This window comes from Carassius gibelio, chromosome A4 (assembly GCF_023724105.1).
Source record: "Carassius gibelio isolate Cgi1373 ecotype wild population from Czech Republic chromosome A4, carGib1.2-hapl.c, whole genome shotgun sequence".
In the NCBI taxonomy this organism is placed as follows: Eukaryota; Metazoa; Chordata; class Actinopteri; order Cypriniformes; family Cyprinidae; genus Carassius; species Carassius gibelio.
Genome location: NC_068374.1, coordinates 4,178,173 through 4,193,136, shown reverse-complemented (window position 1 = coordinate 4,193,136; position 14,964 = coordinate 4,178,173). Strand labels below are relative to the sequence as shown.

Genomic DNA, 14,964 nt, shown 5'->3' with positions numbered 1-14,964 from the left:
ATCATTAAAATGAACTGAAACTCAACAAATACTCCACAAGGAGATATGAGAGATATTTCTAGAGAAATACTTTTAAACTAAGCAAGTCTTATTGACAACAAATATTAAGTAATAAAGTAATCCATATGAAACCAACACGATGTCCAGTCTTTCACGTCTCCCTTCACCAACTCTTACGCGACCACGCCCACATGCTATAGATATATAATCATCCATGTGAAGCGCGCGGCGCGTACACATTATTAATATCATGTTTTTAAATATGATGGTTTCATTCTAAACGTGGTGATTATCTCCAAGGACACCCAACATAATATGGTATTGAGCAACTGAATCTAACCATATCATGTCAGCAAATGGAAAAATCAGCAGTCTATTAATTATCACGTTAATCATGGAGCCTTTAGTCGCTACAGCGGGGGCGCATTTTACACCAAATACCATAAATTTACATATTCTTTCGTTTTTTAAAAACCGTTGCTTTAATTATCATAAACAAAACTGAAAATCATAAAGAAGACCTATTGTCTCAAAATATATGCATTGATTTTTTTAGCTATTCTCATTTACTACTTAAATTTACAACATTTAAAAAAACTAGGGCCGGGACTCGATTAAAAAATTAATCTTACTAATTAGAGGCTTTGTAATTAATTAATCTAAATTAATCGCATTTTAATCGCATATAAATATTTGACCTGAGAACAGTGAGAAGTAATTTTTTTTCACATGGATTTATAGTATACCATTGAATAATGACTGATTACATAAGCAACAAAATATTGTTTATTTTTGTTCAACCAAGTCTAGCAGACCAGTGCAATTTTTGCCATGAAGTGTAGCAATAGCATATTTAGAAATAGTACATTTCAGAAATTCAGGAAGCTTATAGGTTCTGGAACCTTCTGTAAAGTGTTTTTTAAGTAAAACACAATACTGTCAATTGCATTCAGAACATTGGAAACACTGACTATTAGAAAACATCTCTCTGTTGCTTCAGAGGCCATAACATACTAAGTCCAACTCTCAATAACCTTGGCCAAACAATAAAGTGTTCAACATAAACTGTTGCACCAACAAAATAATACATAGTTCAACATAAAGTGTAAAGTCCACGCTAGCTGCTATATGTTTTGCGTTGAGGTGATACTTGAGGCTCCATGTGCTGCGGTGATATGCGAACGCTAGTTGGTGCTCCAGTATAATCGGTCCGCACAGTTGCCAACTCTCGTGAGACAATTAAGCAAAGCAAATGGATCTTCAAAAACAAGCCCAATATTATTTGATTATTTATTTTCCGCATCATAATTTATTAACAATAAATGAGCCAGCAACATATTAAACTAAAACCACTGCTTTATTAGAAAAGGATAAACTGATTAGGAAAAAAAGGATAAATAAAAAAAAATCAGGGAACTGCAACAAAGCGGAGAGAATGCACTTTCCTCATCTCCGATCACCTGTGAGGCTGAATCGGATTGGAGAGAAGGAAAAGGACAAAAAGACAAGAAGGGAAAGACAAGAGCATTAAGGGGAGCTGTAACATATTTAGCTTAATAAAATAAAATTCTCCACTTCGTTGGAGGCATTGTTTGTAGAAACTGAAATACGTGTTTTCTGTAGATCATAGAGCGCGCTGCCTGCACGTTGAAAGTGATTTTACTCCAATGAGGGGATAAGGGGGCGGATTCAGCGGAATGTTTTGACGAATGTTACGCCACAGCACTTATATGATTGCACTGATTTGGCTATATCTGTAAGCAGACAGTGTTAATCAATGTATCAGTATCAATGTACACCATAGATGTAAAGAAAACGAAGTTGCTTGTCAGACTTTCCTAACAAGCAACCATATATTCTTTAATAAGCCCAAAAAAACGCAACCCGCAACCCGTGCTGTTTTAACGGGACTTACAAAAAACAAAAAAAAAAAACACAAAGTCGCGTATTATAAGCGGACATGGCAACTATGTCGGTCCGCCGAAACTCATCCAGTGAGAAACGTTCCGCGGTGCAAAAATAAGTTATTAAAAATGCGGGAATTTTTTTCTGTAATTAATTGATCATAGTTAATGCGTTATTTTTTGTCTAATTAATTCATCTCAATTAACGCGTTAAAGTCCCGGCCCTAAACAAAAAAATAAAATATTAGATCAAGCAAGCACAGAATCAACTTTGTGGTGCTGCGCACGATCGCGTCAGAGATCAAACAGATAACCTCCCCTGTTTAGTTCTGTTTTTGACAGAAGCACATATTGGACAATTAAAAAAAATAGCACAAACAAAACTGATTTCAAATTTAATTCAAGCACTTTCAAGGACCTATGTTAGTTTTAAAGTACTTTCCAGGCCTTGAATCCATATGTCTGAAATTCAAGCACTTTCAAGTACTTTCAAGAAGGGTGGGAACCCTGTGTATAGAGAAGTTGTGATGAAGTGCTGGGTTGGCAAAGACCACAACTCATTCTGTCTTCACAAGGTTGAGTTTAACCCTTTCGAGTCGATTAACGCATATATGCGTTTTGAGTCATTTTCTCCTGATAACCCCGAAAAGAACTTAAATTACACTCTCAGTTTTAATCGTACAGATAAGAGCAATACATCAATCGAATCTGTAAAGGGTCTAGTTTTTTTTGGATACAGACATAATAACAAAAAACCTTTGTGCACTTATAAAATAAAGATAACAAACAAGGTGCGCTGTCTACAGTCTTTGTCTCCGCTGATCGTCATGTACAAACATTTCATTAAAATGAACTGTAACTCCGTGAATACTCAAAGAAGAGACATGAGAGAGATATCTATAGAAAGCCTGGAATGTCTACTTTTAAACTAAACAAGTGCTGCCGAAAACAAATATTCTGAGATAAAGTAATCCATATGAAAACAACGCAATGTCTGTTTTTCATATCTCCGCTCATTATATCTAATGTGACCACGCCCCCGCGCTGAACGCGCTATTCAGATTCAAACTGAAGCGCGCGGCTTGAATACGCCCACACAGAAGAAAAAGCAGCCAGACTGTTCTTCAAGTTTTTATTTTATTTTACTGTTTGCTTCGCGATGAGAGGAATAAGACTTAATTCACCCCAAAAAGATGTGATGTGGTTGAGGATTTGAGAAATGGATTTCCTCAGAAAAAAGAATGAAGCACTTTATTCAGCAGAGATCATAAACATGAGTAAGTCTCTTTTTATTTATTTGTACTAGTTTTCACATAACGTGTAAACATTTTACTAGTTAGACTTTTTCCAAATACTTTTTCCAAACTATAATTCCTGACTAAATGTATAATCAAGTGAAACATTATGAAGTTTCAATAACAATATACAATACTATACCATTCAAAAGCTTGATGTAAATAATATAAATGTGACAAATAGAGATAACTCTAACAAATGTAAAAACAATGCAGTTCTTTCGATTTATTCCCCCTAATAAAATCTGAAAAATATTATCAGCTCTTTTCAACATTAATAATAATAATAATGATGATGATAATAAATGGGGTTTATTTGGTAGAAAATAAGTTTGTTAAAAGGATTTCTGAAGGATTGTGTGACTAGAGAAAGGATGCCAAAAAATTTGAAAGTCAGCTTTGATTGTTCCTAATAAACTGTTTAACTGCTCCCCCAAGTGGATATTAAATTATGTTGTGGGATAATTAAATATATTCTTAATAAACTACAAACATAAAATTATATACTTTTATTTTGTTCTCACATTCTTTCTTGTAACTCCTCACTCACAGTGGCACAGTTGAATGAGAAGCTCATTATGCAGGCCTTTGTCTTCTCAGGTGTAAATCACAATGATATTCATGATAGTTGACGCCTACTCGCATATGACTTTTACCAACAAAAAGTGTTTTAGAAAATTTAAATCAATATATTGTTTTCTGTGAGTGAGTAAACAAGATGATTTTCACATCATTCAGAAAGAAAAATACTAGGCTACAAGCTCCAGTTCTCAACTTTTCCGGCAACCAATTTTATGTATGTGTTTTATTGCCTTATTCAAGTGATTTAACATTTTTAGTTTTTCACTAACCATGCATAACATTTTTTTTCTCAAAAATACAATCATGTACATGCATGCATTTCACATATTATTATAGCCCAGTTTGTGCTGATTACAGTGATGTTAGACTTTAACCATTTAGATATTTATAAGAAACTGAAAAAAGCACAAATGTCAGGGCATGACAAAACTTCTCAAGGCCCCAAAAATACCCTTAGACTCCAGAGGGTTAACCCTCTGGAGTCGATTAAAACAGATACACGTTATGAGGCATTTTCTCCTGATAACCACGAAAAGAACTTAAAATTACACTTTCAGTTTTGATCGTACAGATAAGATCAATAGATCAATTAAATCTGTAAAGGGTCTAATTTTTTTTTGGATACAGACATAATAACAACAGAACTTTGTGCATTTATAAAATAAAGATATCAAACAAGGTGTGCTGTCTGCAGCCTTTGTCTGCGCTGATCTTCATTTAGACACGTGTCATTAAAATGAACTGTAACTGTAACGTGAATACTCAACGAAGAGACGTGAGAGAGATATCTATAGAAAGCTTGACATGTCTGCTTTTAAACTAAACAAGTGCCACCGAAAACAAATATCCTGTGTTAAAGTAATCCATAGGAAAACAACGCGATGTCTGTTTTTCACGTCTCCCTTCATTATCTTCTGTGACCACGCCCCCGCGCTATTCAGATTCAAACTGAAGCGCGCGGCTTAAATACGCCCATACAGAAGAAAAAGCAGCCAGACTGTTCAAGTTTTTTTATTTTACTGTTTGTTTCGGGATGAGAGGAATAAGACATAAATCACCCCAAAAAAGATGTGATGTGGTTGAGGATTTGGATTTCCTCAGAAAAAAAGAATGAAGCACTTTATTCAGCAGAGATCATAAACATGAGTAAGTCTCTTTTTCATTATTTATATACTTGTACTAGTTTTCACATAACGTGTAAAACATTTTACTAGTTAGACTTTTTCCAAACTTTAAATCCTGACTAAATGTATAATCAAGTGAAACATTATGAAATTTCAATAACAATATACAATACGGTCAGACCCTGTTTTTCAATTAAACCTATTACTACTTATAAGATGAATGAAATTGGCGAATTAATTGAACAATTGTGCCAACACACACACAAATTAAAAGACTCATCACGGGGAGCTTTGGTGGATTCCTGCTTGTCCTGTAGATGATCTGCTCACACGCTTTAATTTAGCACACAAGCAGATAGATTTCTTCGATTAGAAGCGTTCAGCTTTTCCACCATGTAAACATTACAACCATTACTTATTTATAGAAAATAGGGAAAACCCATTCCAAAAATGCACCCCAGCGCACGGACCATTTTTCTGTCGTTAAAATAGCAAAAGTGGATTTGGAAACGCCCTGAGTGCACCTGTGCCATGCACTTTACACTTTGCATTTAAATTGTTAAAATTGGGGCCTATTAAAAGAGCTAATTCTGTTTTTAATAGTTTCTAAAATCTGTTCCCTATTAGGGATGCACCGATCATGATTTTTCATGGCCGATTCTGATACCGATTTCCAATTTGTTTAAAAATCTTTTAGGCAACAAACAAGAAAGAAGGAAAGTGTGCATAAACAAGATATTTGGTATTTAATAGGCCAAACTTGCTTTTGGCTATTGAAAACAATAACTGTAATCATCTGAAATTAACAGCAGTAACTGCACAGTATAGTAGCCTACATTGAATACAAACACAGATGGTACAGACATCAACATTTAGCTTTTGTTTTTGAATTGGGTTGAAACTACAGAGAACTGCCTTAAATAAAAGATTAACTATAACCATGTGACATTAAAGGCAATAACTGCATAGTTCTGATTTATGGCCGGTCAACCGGTGCATCCCTATTCCCTATCATAAAAATAAGTGCCGATGATCAGGGGTTAAATACCTATAACTAAAAATATGACATTATATATTGACATTATCACATTTAATATGCAAGTAGGGCTGTGCGATTAATCGAAATTGAAATAAAAACACAATTTGAGTGTGCACGATTTCTAAATCGCTTTATAGCACGATTTTCCGCAGCCCCGACCTCCCGCAGTATGTTATCTGAACCAATCAGGTTGCAGCGCTCCTAGCGCGAGAACAGAGCAGACTGGGCATATGCCTAACTCCAGGTTCACACACACTGTGATGCGTAGCCATTTTTTTGAGCCCATGTTAATGGATCAGAGCGGTCACACTGCACGCAGTAAAAAGATGAGAACAGAAAAGGTTATAGATAGAAAGGTGCGAAAAGATTTAATGTCTTGCGCATGAGCACAGAGAGAGTTGTGAGTGCACAGGACACAGGTTGAGCGAGAGGAGACACGTTGTGAAGCAGTGTGTATCTGAGCCTTATACAGTCTATTGTCTGAGCACGCGTGTCTGGTTTTGTTAACAAAGGAAATCTGTGTGCGAGTGGATAGACCGCGTACACATAACTTACTGTAAAAGCACTGCAGATGGAGTACGTGTGAACCTTGGGCAATAAATATATTGGTAGGGGTGTGCAAAAAATCTCATTAGTAAAGACGCTCTTGTAATATCTCCAGCACGTGCGTTCAGATCAGGGTTGCCAGGTTTTCACAACAAATCCTGTCCTGTTAAAATATACGTTTTTTAGCAGGGTTGCCTTGGTAAGATTAGCATTTTAGGGGCTAAATATCACGTTATTGGTATTGCTTATTGCAAGTGCTGGAGATATACTCCTAATTACAGGAGTGTCTTTACTGATGAGATGTGCATGAAAATCGCATTCATTTTTTGCACAGCCCTATATATTGTTCAAAAGATATAACACCTGAGGCACCGCTACAGTGAGCTTTATGACCGATGCATGGCAAAAAAAAAAAAAAACATCTCCCTGAACACAGGTTTAATTTTATTTTTTTATTATAATATTTTGCCATATGTCTAGATTTTCTTTGACATCTTTACTTAGTGATTATTTTGACTCGAGTCTGTTCTAGAGACATGTTACAACTTTTTGATAAAGCTCTCATTGGTTTTCTTTTGGAAATATGTTTCAAATTTCTACTGATTGCATTTATGACTGTAAAGCATGTCTGTGTGTGTCAAAATAGTGATTAAAATTGAAATCGCAAAATTGATAAAATCATGATAGGTTTTTTTTTTTGCATATCGCACAGCCCTATATGCAAGTAAACTGTTATAGATGCAATTTTATGAAATTCTAGATCCTTAGAAAAGCTTGCATTTCTACAATATTAGTCTCTAATAATTTTGATTGCAACTGTATCTTTAAGCTGGCAGTTATCAAACATCTCATCAAAAATCATGTTAGAGGACCACAAGACTTCGACCCAGCAGAACTGGTTTCTTACAGACATTTAGGTCTAAAACATTTAGAAACACTTTCCTCTCAACTAGGTTCAGTTATGTAATAGCAGTTTTGTATTAAATTCAAAAGATCAAGTCACAAGCCAAAAAACAACAACAAATCTCCACCCATCTTGATCTTGATGGAGGGATTCACCATCACATCATTTTTCACAATTAGGAAACTAACTGTTGTTTTCACAGAAATAGTTTTTTTGTTAATAATATAATAGCCTTCTATTAAGAATACTTTTATTAATAACTGGAAATATCAACACTAGAGTTTAATGTGTTCTGTAGAGCTGGACATTTTAATAATGATAACAGAGTTCAGCTTTGAGAATGAAAACTAACCTGTTTGTTCCTCAGTCTCTTCATGTTTGACTCTGAATGTGTTTTCAATCTTCACGTCTTCTGTCTCCTCTTTAATAAACTCCATCTTTATAAAAGTGTCACATGGACCTCAGTTTATCTGTGATTAAGATGAGAATAATTAACAGAAATAATCAGCTCTAGTTCAGTAGTCAGCACACTGCTAAGGGAGTCAGAGTTAATGGACTTAAAATGTATGACATTAAAAACAACATTAGCAATCAAATTAATAAAAGGACACAATTTGGTTTACATGTGTATTAAGATGTATATTTAGTATTGAATGATGTGTAGATTATATTTAATAGATTTCTCTTTCAGGAAAACATTTGCAGTTGGTTAGTAAAAGTAATCATTAAACAGGTTTGTGTTTGTTTTCATCGCATTTACTCTGTTTTAAACAGCAGATGACGTCAGATCACTGAATCATTTTGCGATTCAATTGATTCATTGCTGTTTTCTCCAACACTACTAACCAGTAACCGAGGTTGTGTTTAAAATAACTGATTCACTATATAGGGAGCGAAATGAGACGCACTCTTACTTCTGTTCGGGAACACTTTACAAGCATTAACCATCATTAATAACACTAGTTAAAGCATTACAATGTGACACGGGTTCAGACTTGTTTTCACGGTGTAATAATATACGACTCTAAATGAGTTTAGTCGATTGAAACACTTTAAACTATTAACATCACAAACCTTTCTTCAGCCGAATCACAGACGCGTGAGAGCGCGCAGCCTTATGACGTCACACCGCCAGAGCAAAATAAAAGTCTTTTTTTTCCTAAAAACATATAATTTTACATTTAAAAACAAATGTAATACAGTACTGGAGCAATCGAAAAGACAGCAAAAATATTTAACTGTTTAATCAACTGAATTATCACGTCAATATCATCTTGTTCAATCTCAGTTTCTCCTCAGAATATAACAGGCAATAAATCAAATGTAATCTTTATTTAGATAAAGTGCATTATATTAAAAGGTTATTTCTTAAATATATACATGCATGTGTTTGTATTTATATCCATTTACATTTAGTTGTTTAGCAGACACTTTTATCCAAAGCGACTCACAAATGAGGACAATGGAAGCAATCAAATCTAACAAAACAGCAATGATATATAAGTGCTATAACAAGTCTCAGTTAGCTTAAACGCAGTTCACGTAGCAAGTTTTTTAAAAATTATATAATAAAAAGAAAACAGATAGAATAGAGAAAGCTAGTGTTAGATGCCTTTTTGCTTTTGTTAATTGTATAATAAATAAAAGGAAAATAGATAGAATGCAAAAAGAATAGAACAGTTAGTGTTATTTATTTAGTTTGAGAAAACAAGTAAATTAATAGCGTTTAAGTCTAAATGGGGCACTTTTAATTCTAGAATTAGAATAGTGAGTGTTAAAGACAGAGATGGGTTTTAAGCCGAATCTTGAAGATGGCGAAGGACTGAGTTGGGAGGTCATTCCACCAGGAGGGAACTTTTAATTTAGAAGTCTGTAAAAGTGATTTTGTGCTTCTTCTATCTTCAATCTTCAATCAAGATCTGTATACTACTCATCAATATATATATATATAGAGAGAGAGAGAGAGAGAGAGAGAGATTATAGTTCTAATGCTCACAAAGTTTGCATTTATTTGATCAAAATACAGTGTAATACTAATTTACAGTTATAGTGTAATTTAAAATACCTGTTTTCTATTTTATATATATATATATATATAGACCAAAAGATTGGACACACCTTCGAATTCAAAGAGTTTTCTTTATTTTCATGACTATGAAAATTGTAGATTCACACTGAAGGCATCAAAACTATGAATTAACACATGTGGAATTATATACATAACAAAAAAATGTGAAACAACTGAAAATATGTCATATTGTAGTTTCTTCAAAGTAGCCACCTTTAGCTTTGATTACTGCTTTGCACACTCTTGGCTTTCTCTTGATGAGCTTCAAGAGGTAGTCACCTGAAATGGTCTTCACTTCACAGGTGTGCCCTGTCAGGTTTAATAAGTGTGATTTCTTCCCTTATAAATGGGGTTGGGACGATCAGTTGTGTTGTGGCAGATGTCCTGTTGAGAGCTTTGTTGTTGAATATAAGGAACGGCGAGCTGAGGCTAGGAAGCTTATAAAGTGTGTGAAGAGAGAGTTGGCAGAAGTTCTGTGGCACTCTTGGTTCTGAGACTACTGTTAAACAGGTTTGTAATATGATTCATCGTATGGCGGGAATTAGAGGTTTTTCTATTCCTGTTTTGGTAGAAGGGTGTAGAGAAGTGGTTAGTAACAAGGATGAGGCTGATCTGTTGGTTAGGAGTTTCCAGCGAGTGCACAGTGATCATAATGTTGGTAGTGATGGTTTGATTAGGAGGGAGCTAATGCTTAAGCAGGAAGGGTATAAACTTAACAAAAATAATGACAATAGTGATGTAATTTGTTCTTTTCTTTACATGAATTAAGAAGGGCAATAAGACGAGGGAGGCACACTACTCCTGGGAGAGATGAATTGGGATATGAGATCTTTCAGCATATGGATGACTTCGCATTGGAGGAGGTATTGGCATTGATTTAAAAGAGGAAATAATCACCTATATTAACATACATGCAAAAATGTGCCGTACAAAAAACAAAACCCACTGGTAGACTGTTACATACATTTGTTATAAAAAAGGTATTGCTCTTATACGAAACATCACTTGTACTAATGTGTTTGTAAAATGTGTTGTATGCATTGCTGGACACTGAAGATAAATATAAACTAGTAACCCTTCATGTTCTGAAATGTGTAATGCTATTTAAATGATAGTTTTAATTAACAATATTAGTAAAAGTTAAGGTTTCTCCTAAAATAAAACTGAAGACCTCTTAAGACAAAGATCTGGATGAGACCTATAAGAGAATCAGGTTGTGTATCCTGAGCGTAGAGTAAACTCTGTCAGAGCTATAGTCTTGAGCAGCACATCCACGTGAAGCACAACTGAACCTCAGACAACAAGGGTTCGAATCCCTGCTGAAGGTACTGTCTGCCCCTGTTCAGTTCTCACCTGTTCAGTTGTGTCCTGTCTCTTCTCCTGCTGTCCTCAACATTAAAGGTGAAGAAACACATTGCAGTAAAAACAGCAAGACAATAAAGAGAGCTCCCATGTTTCTCGCCCATTGTCATTGTGGATTCCTTTCTTTCTGAACTTTCTCATGTCTCTGTTGTGTCTATTTTGTGTTTTATTTCTCCTAAGGATTTTTAGAAGAAACATCTGAGACACTATTGAGGCTAAAAAGAGAAATACATGAGAATCACAACTACGTCTCCTGAGGTTAAGAGCAACCACATTTTCTCAAATACTTCACGTCTCATTTGTGTCTACTTCCACTTCTAAGGACTTTCAGGAGAAACATCAGAAATGGTGTGTATACTAATATGAGAGATATATGAGAATCTCATTGAAGTCTCCTGAGTTAAAGAAAAGCAACCGCTGAGCAATACATTAAATAATCACATGTGTACCATTCATTTTTAAATATTACAGTTATTACCAATACTGGTATATAGCAACACCTCTAATTAACATGATTATGATTTTTTTAAAGATACTGAATGAATTATATATTTTTTATTATTTTTTTTATTTTTATATAAATATATATATATATATATATATATATAAGGTAAGGTGATCAGATTTCTGAAATTGAAACAGAAATTTCAGTGGTCAGATTATAAATAATTGTAAAAAGTATTAATATTATTATTTTTTTTTAATGGGGACAAAACATTAGTTTTATTTATTTTTGTTTGTTTTTGTTTTAATTGTAATAGGTTCCCTGTATTACTATATATTAATATTTTTATAAAAATAATTATTTACCGTTTTTGTCTGATTTTAATACAAATGTCATCAAACAAATAAACAAACTAACAAACAAACAATCAAGATTTTTTTTTTAAATAGTGAAAACTGTTGATATAATTCTGAGGCTTCACTCTCTGTTCTTCTGTTTCTTAGAAATGTGTACTTCCTCTTGATTCCTCTTAAAACACAGTATCATCAGTCTACTGACAACCACGTGTTCATTACAGTACGCAGACAAGCTGTTCATCTCAGAAAAATGTTATGATAGCAGGTTTCTTTAAGTACCTGTGGTACCGAGTACCCGGTCAACCCGGTTCTTGATCTCTCCGAAAGCTGTGCAGATGAGCTTTTTTACATAAAAGCACTGAGACGTGGAGACATCAAAAAGAGGAAACACGCCAAACTAACAAAACACTTTAAAGACAGACACCCAGACCAAATGTTCATTGTGTTTCCCATACATTTATTTATTTGTGGTACCCGCCACATTATCAAAACACAAACAGATTTCCCAAAAGGCTTTGACTTCGTTGAATAAACATGAGAACGGCACGTGTTGAAGTCGAAACCCGGCGTGGGTGTTTTTATATCACTGTATTTCTGAAGGCATCCGACTGTCTACAGAAAGTTACGGATTTCATTTTCATTTCATCTTGCCTGTAACGCCTGAGCAGTGTTTGTGAGAGCCGTTACCGGGGAATCCTTTATAACTCCCGTTCTAAGCCCTTCCTGCTGCAGAGAATGAATTTACATATACATGCTGCCGCAAATAGAGCGCAATAGAGTGTAAAAACAGGAGGATGTATTGATATTTACCATTTTTACAGACCAGAGGCTTTTAAATGAACTGTGAATCTAAAATATGCATGTTAGAGAATGTACAAATGGTTATCATTGTTTGTGTCATATCAGTCAGAAAAGCAGTTCTGGGCTTTTTACCTAACTTAGTTGTTATTCTTGGCTTTTAAGATTAAATATGTACACAGTTTGGATTAAATTAAAGTATAGAAAATTTTTTTTACCTTTTGAGCGGTACGGTCCCACATATGTGATTCTTATGTCCGGACGGGATTTACAACGTTCGGTGACGTCACACAACTGTCAAATCCAAACTGTGTTCTCACGCGTTATCTGGAGCTGAGACAGAGATCTGCACTGCTCTTGTCATATTATCAAAGCTATGCAGGGGTATTAACCACATAATGCATACTTTAGGTTTAAGACATTTAAATATACATAAATACTAGTAAAAAAAAACCATGGAAACAGTAAGGGGGAACATTTTAAAATATCGGTCGCCTTAAAAAAACTCACTCTGGGGACCGCTGGAATATTTTAAACTCGCCACTGAAAAGGTTTAATTAATATTAAAAATTATTAAATGTTTCTATTTTAAAGCAGACATTTTGTCAGATCAGAGTTTAAATAGTTTGTATTTGTTGCTGTCTAGAAATGTTTGTAGAGACTGAAACAAGACTTTATAGAGTATATGGTGTAGATAAAAAAGAGGAAAATCCAGTCTATTGCCTCAACAGCTTGGAGCGTAACTACTTCAGATATGCAAGATTTGATCAGTTTACACTTTTCACATTGATAAACATTTGTGGTTGATTTAAGGTGATGTTTTATCCAGTGTGGTATTAGAAGTGCAGGAGAAATGATGTCTGTCAGTGGAGCACAAGGAGGACCATCGTGAGTGGTGTTCAGTGTCTTTGCTCTGGAGATTATGAGCGTGGGACGTCACAGATCACGAACTCTTCCTGCTCACTGAGAAGTTAAAATATGTATGGTTTATTTAGTAATGTTTAACTTCGGGAAAAGTGTCAGGTGCACTGTATTTTTTATATAAAATTGCATTTTATGGTTCCAGCCACCAGATGGGCCTATAGGATCCTATAAAGATTTGTGAAACATGAGTGTCCATATTGAGAGAATACATATTTTGTAAAAAAAAAAAAAAAAAAATATATATATATATATATATATGATATAAACTCATTGATCTCCACCTCAACACTCAAATTTAACTGTTTGTTAAATTGACAGTCATATCCCAGCAGAAACATGTAACATATTACAATGTGTTCTGTGGGAGTGTGTGTACCGTTTGTGTATTTGTGCATGTGTGTGTGTGTTTTCTGAATTGGGGATATTCTGTTGTCTCTGCCCTTCGTTTGGGTATAAATATTTTTTGGATTGTCTCAGATTTTGTACATAAAAAAATAAATAAAAAATCAAATGTAATAAAAAAAAACAGTTTTCCAGTGAATTCCATTAATTCCTGTATGGTTATTTCGGGGAGGAGACGAGATGGAGATGTACGTACGCACAATTTTCCCATGATTGGGATTAAAAAAAAAAAAAAAAAAAAGTTTTGTGCAGGTTCTGGCGTACATCTTGTTTTTGTACCTATGTACACTTTTAGGATGAAATCTACAGAGTGTTTTATCAATGAGACCTCAGGTGGTTTTCCACTTTTTTTGTGCACACTGAGAAGGCCATGGACTTCAAAGACCAGGTCTCCGAAGTGCACGAAAGCCCCTCCAAAGGGTATGAGATCCTCCGCCTTCACAGGATTTCCTTAATCTGCCACCAGAGGTTCCTGATTAGCGCTCTGTCACATAGCAACAGTACGAGAGGAGAGCTGACGAGAGGAGAATCCTGCCAGGACAGGTGCAGCCAGAACTTTGTTTTTTTTTTTTTAGGTGGAGCCATAACTGCTAAATTTAGCTTTTATGTATTATGTCATAATGGAGGTGATGTACCTCAGACTTGGCCAGTGTTGGGCAGTAATGCGTTACTGTAATGCAGATACCTTTGACAGTAACTAATACTGTAACGCATTACTTTTTAAATAAGTTAACTCTGTAACCGTTACCATATGGTGCATTGTCCGTTACTATTTTTAATTAATTAATTTTGGCTGAAGTGTAGCCTACAGCCTAACCTGTTTGCAGCATCGACGCATTGATTGGAGGATGCCAACCACTGTAAACACCAGACGCACTGTGGGCGTGTTTCCGTTTATTAAAGTATGTGCAGCAGTCATGGCGAGTCAAGGCAAGAGCAACATGAGTTTCTCAAAGTGGACATATGCTCTTAAGCATAAAGACAAAAACCTTTTAGTCAAATGTGAGCTGTGTCTTTCTAGTTCGAATGTATGGAGCCCCGCACGTCACCTGTAGGAGTAAAAAAATAATTGGTTTTGCAATCCGTCCTGTCAGTTCATAAACCGTACTCTCAAATTTTTAAACTGTTCCCTCGGTTTAACAAATCGTGCCCACGGATTAACTGAATGCGCTCATATTTTGTAAACCGTACCCTCGGTTTTAGAATCTGTACCCA

General features: G+C 34.9%; 1 protein-coding gene across 2 annotated transcripts in view; it reads right to left on the bottom strand.

The window, feature by feature from the left end:
- Window positions 1-8,116, bottom strand: part of LOC127967756 (oocyte zinc finger protein XlCOF6-like) — a 48,708-nt gene extending 40,592 nt beyond the window's left edge. The window contains exon 1 of one of the 2 annotated variants that reach the window (XR_008155822.1): window positions 7,747-7,866. Coding sequence is in view for 1 of the 2 variants with exons in the window: in XM_052568410.1 (XP_052424370.1) it covers window positions 7,747-7,831 (85 nt within the window). In the remaining variant the exon portion in view is untranslated. Of the gene's footprint in view, window positions 1-7,746 lie in introns of both variants that reach the window. The other variant, XM_052568410.1, reaches the window with a different exon arrangement.
- Window positions 8,117-14,964: the final 6,848 nt, after the last annotated feature.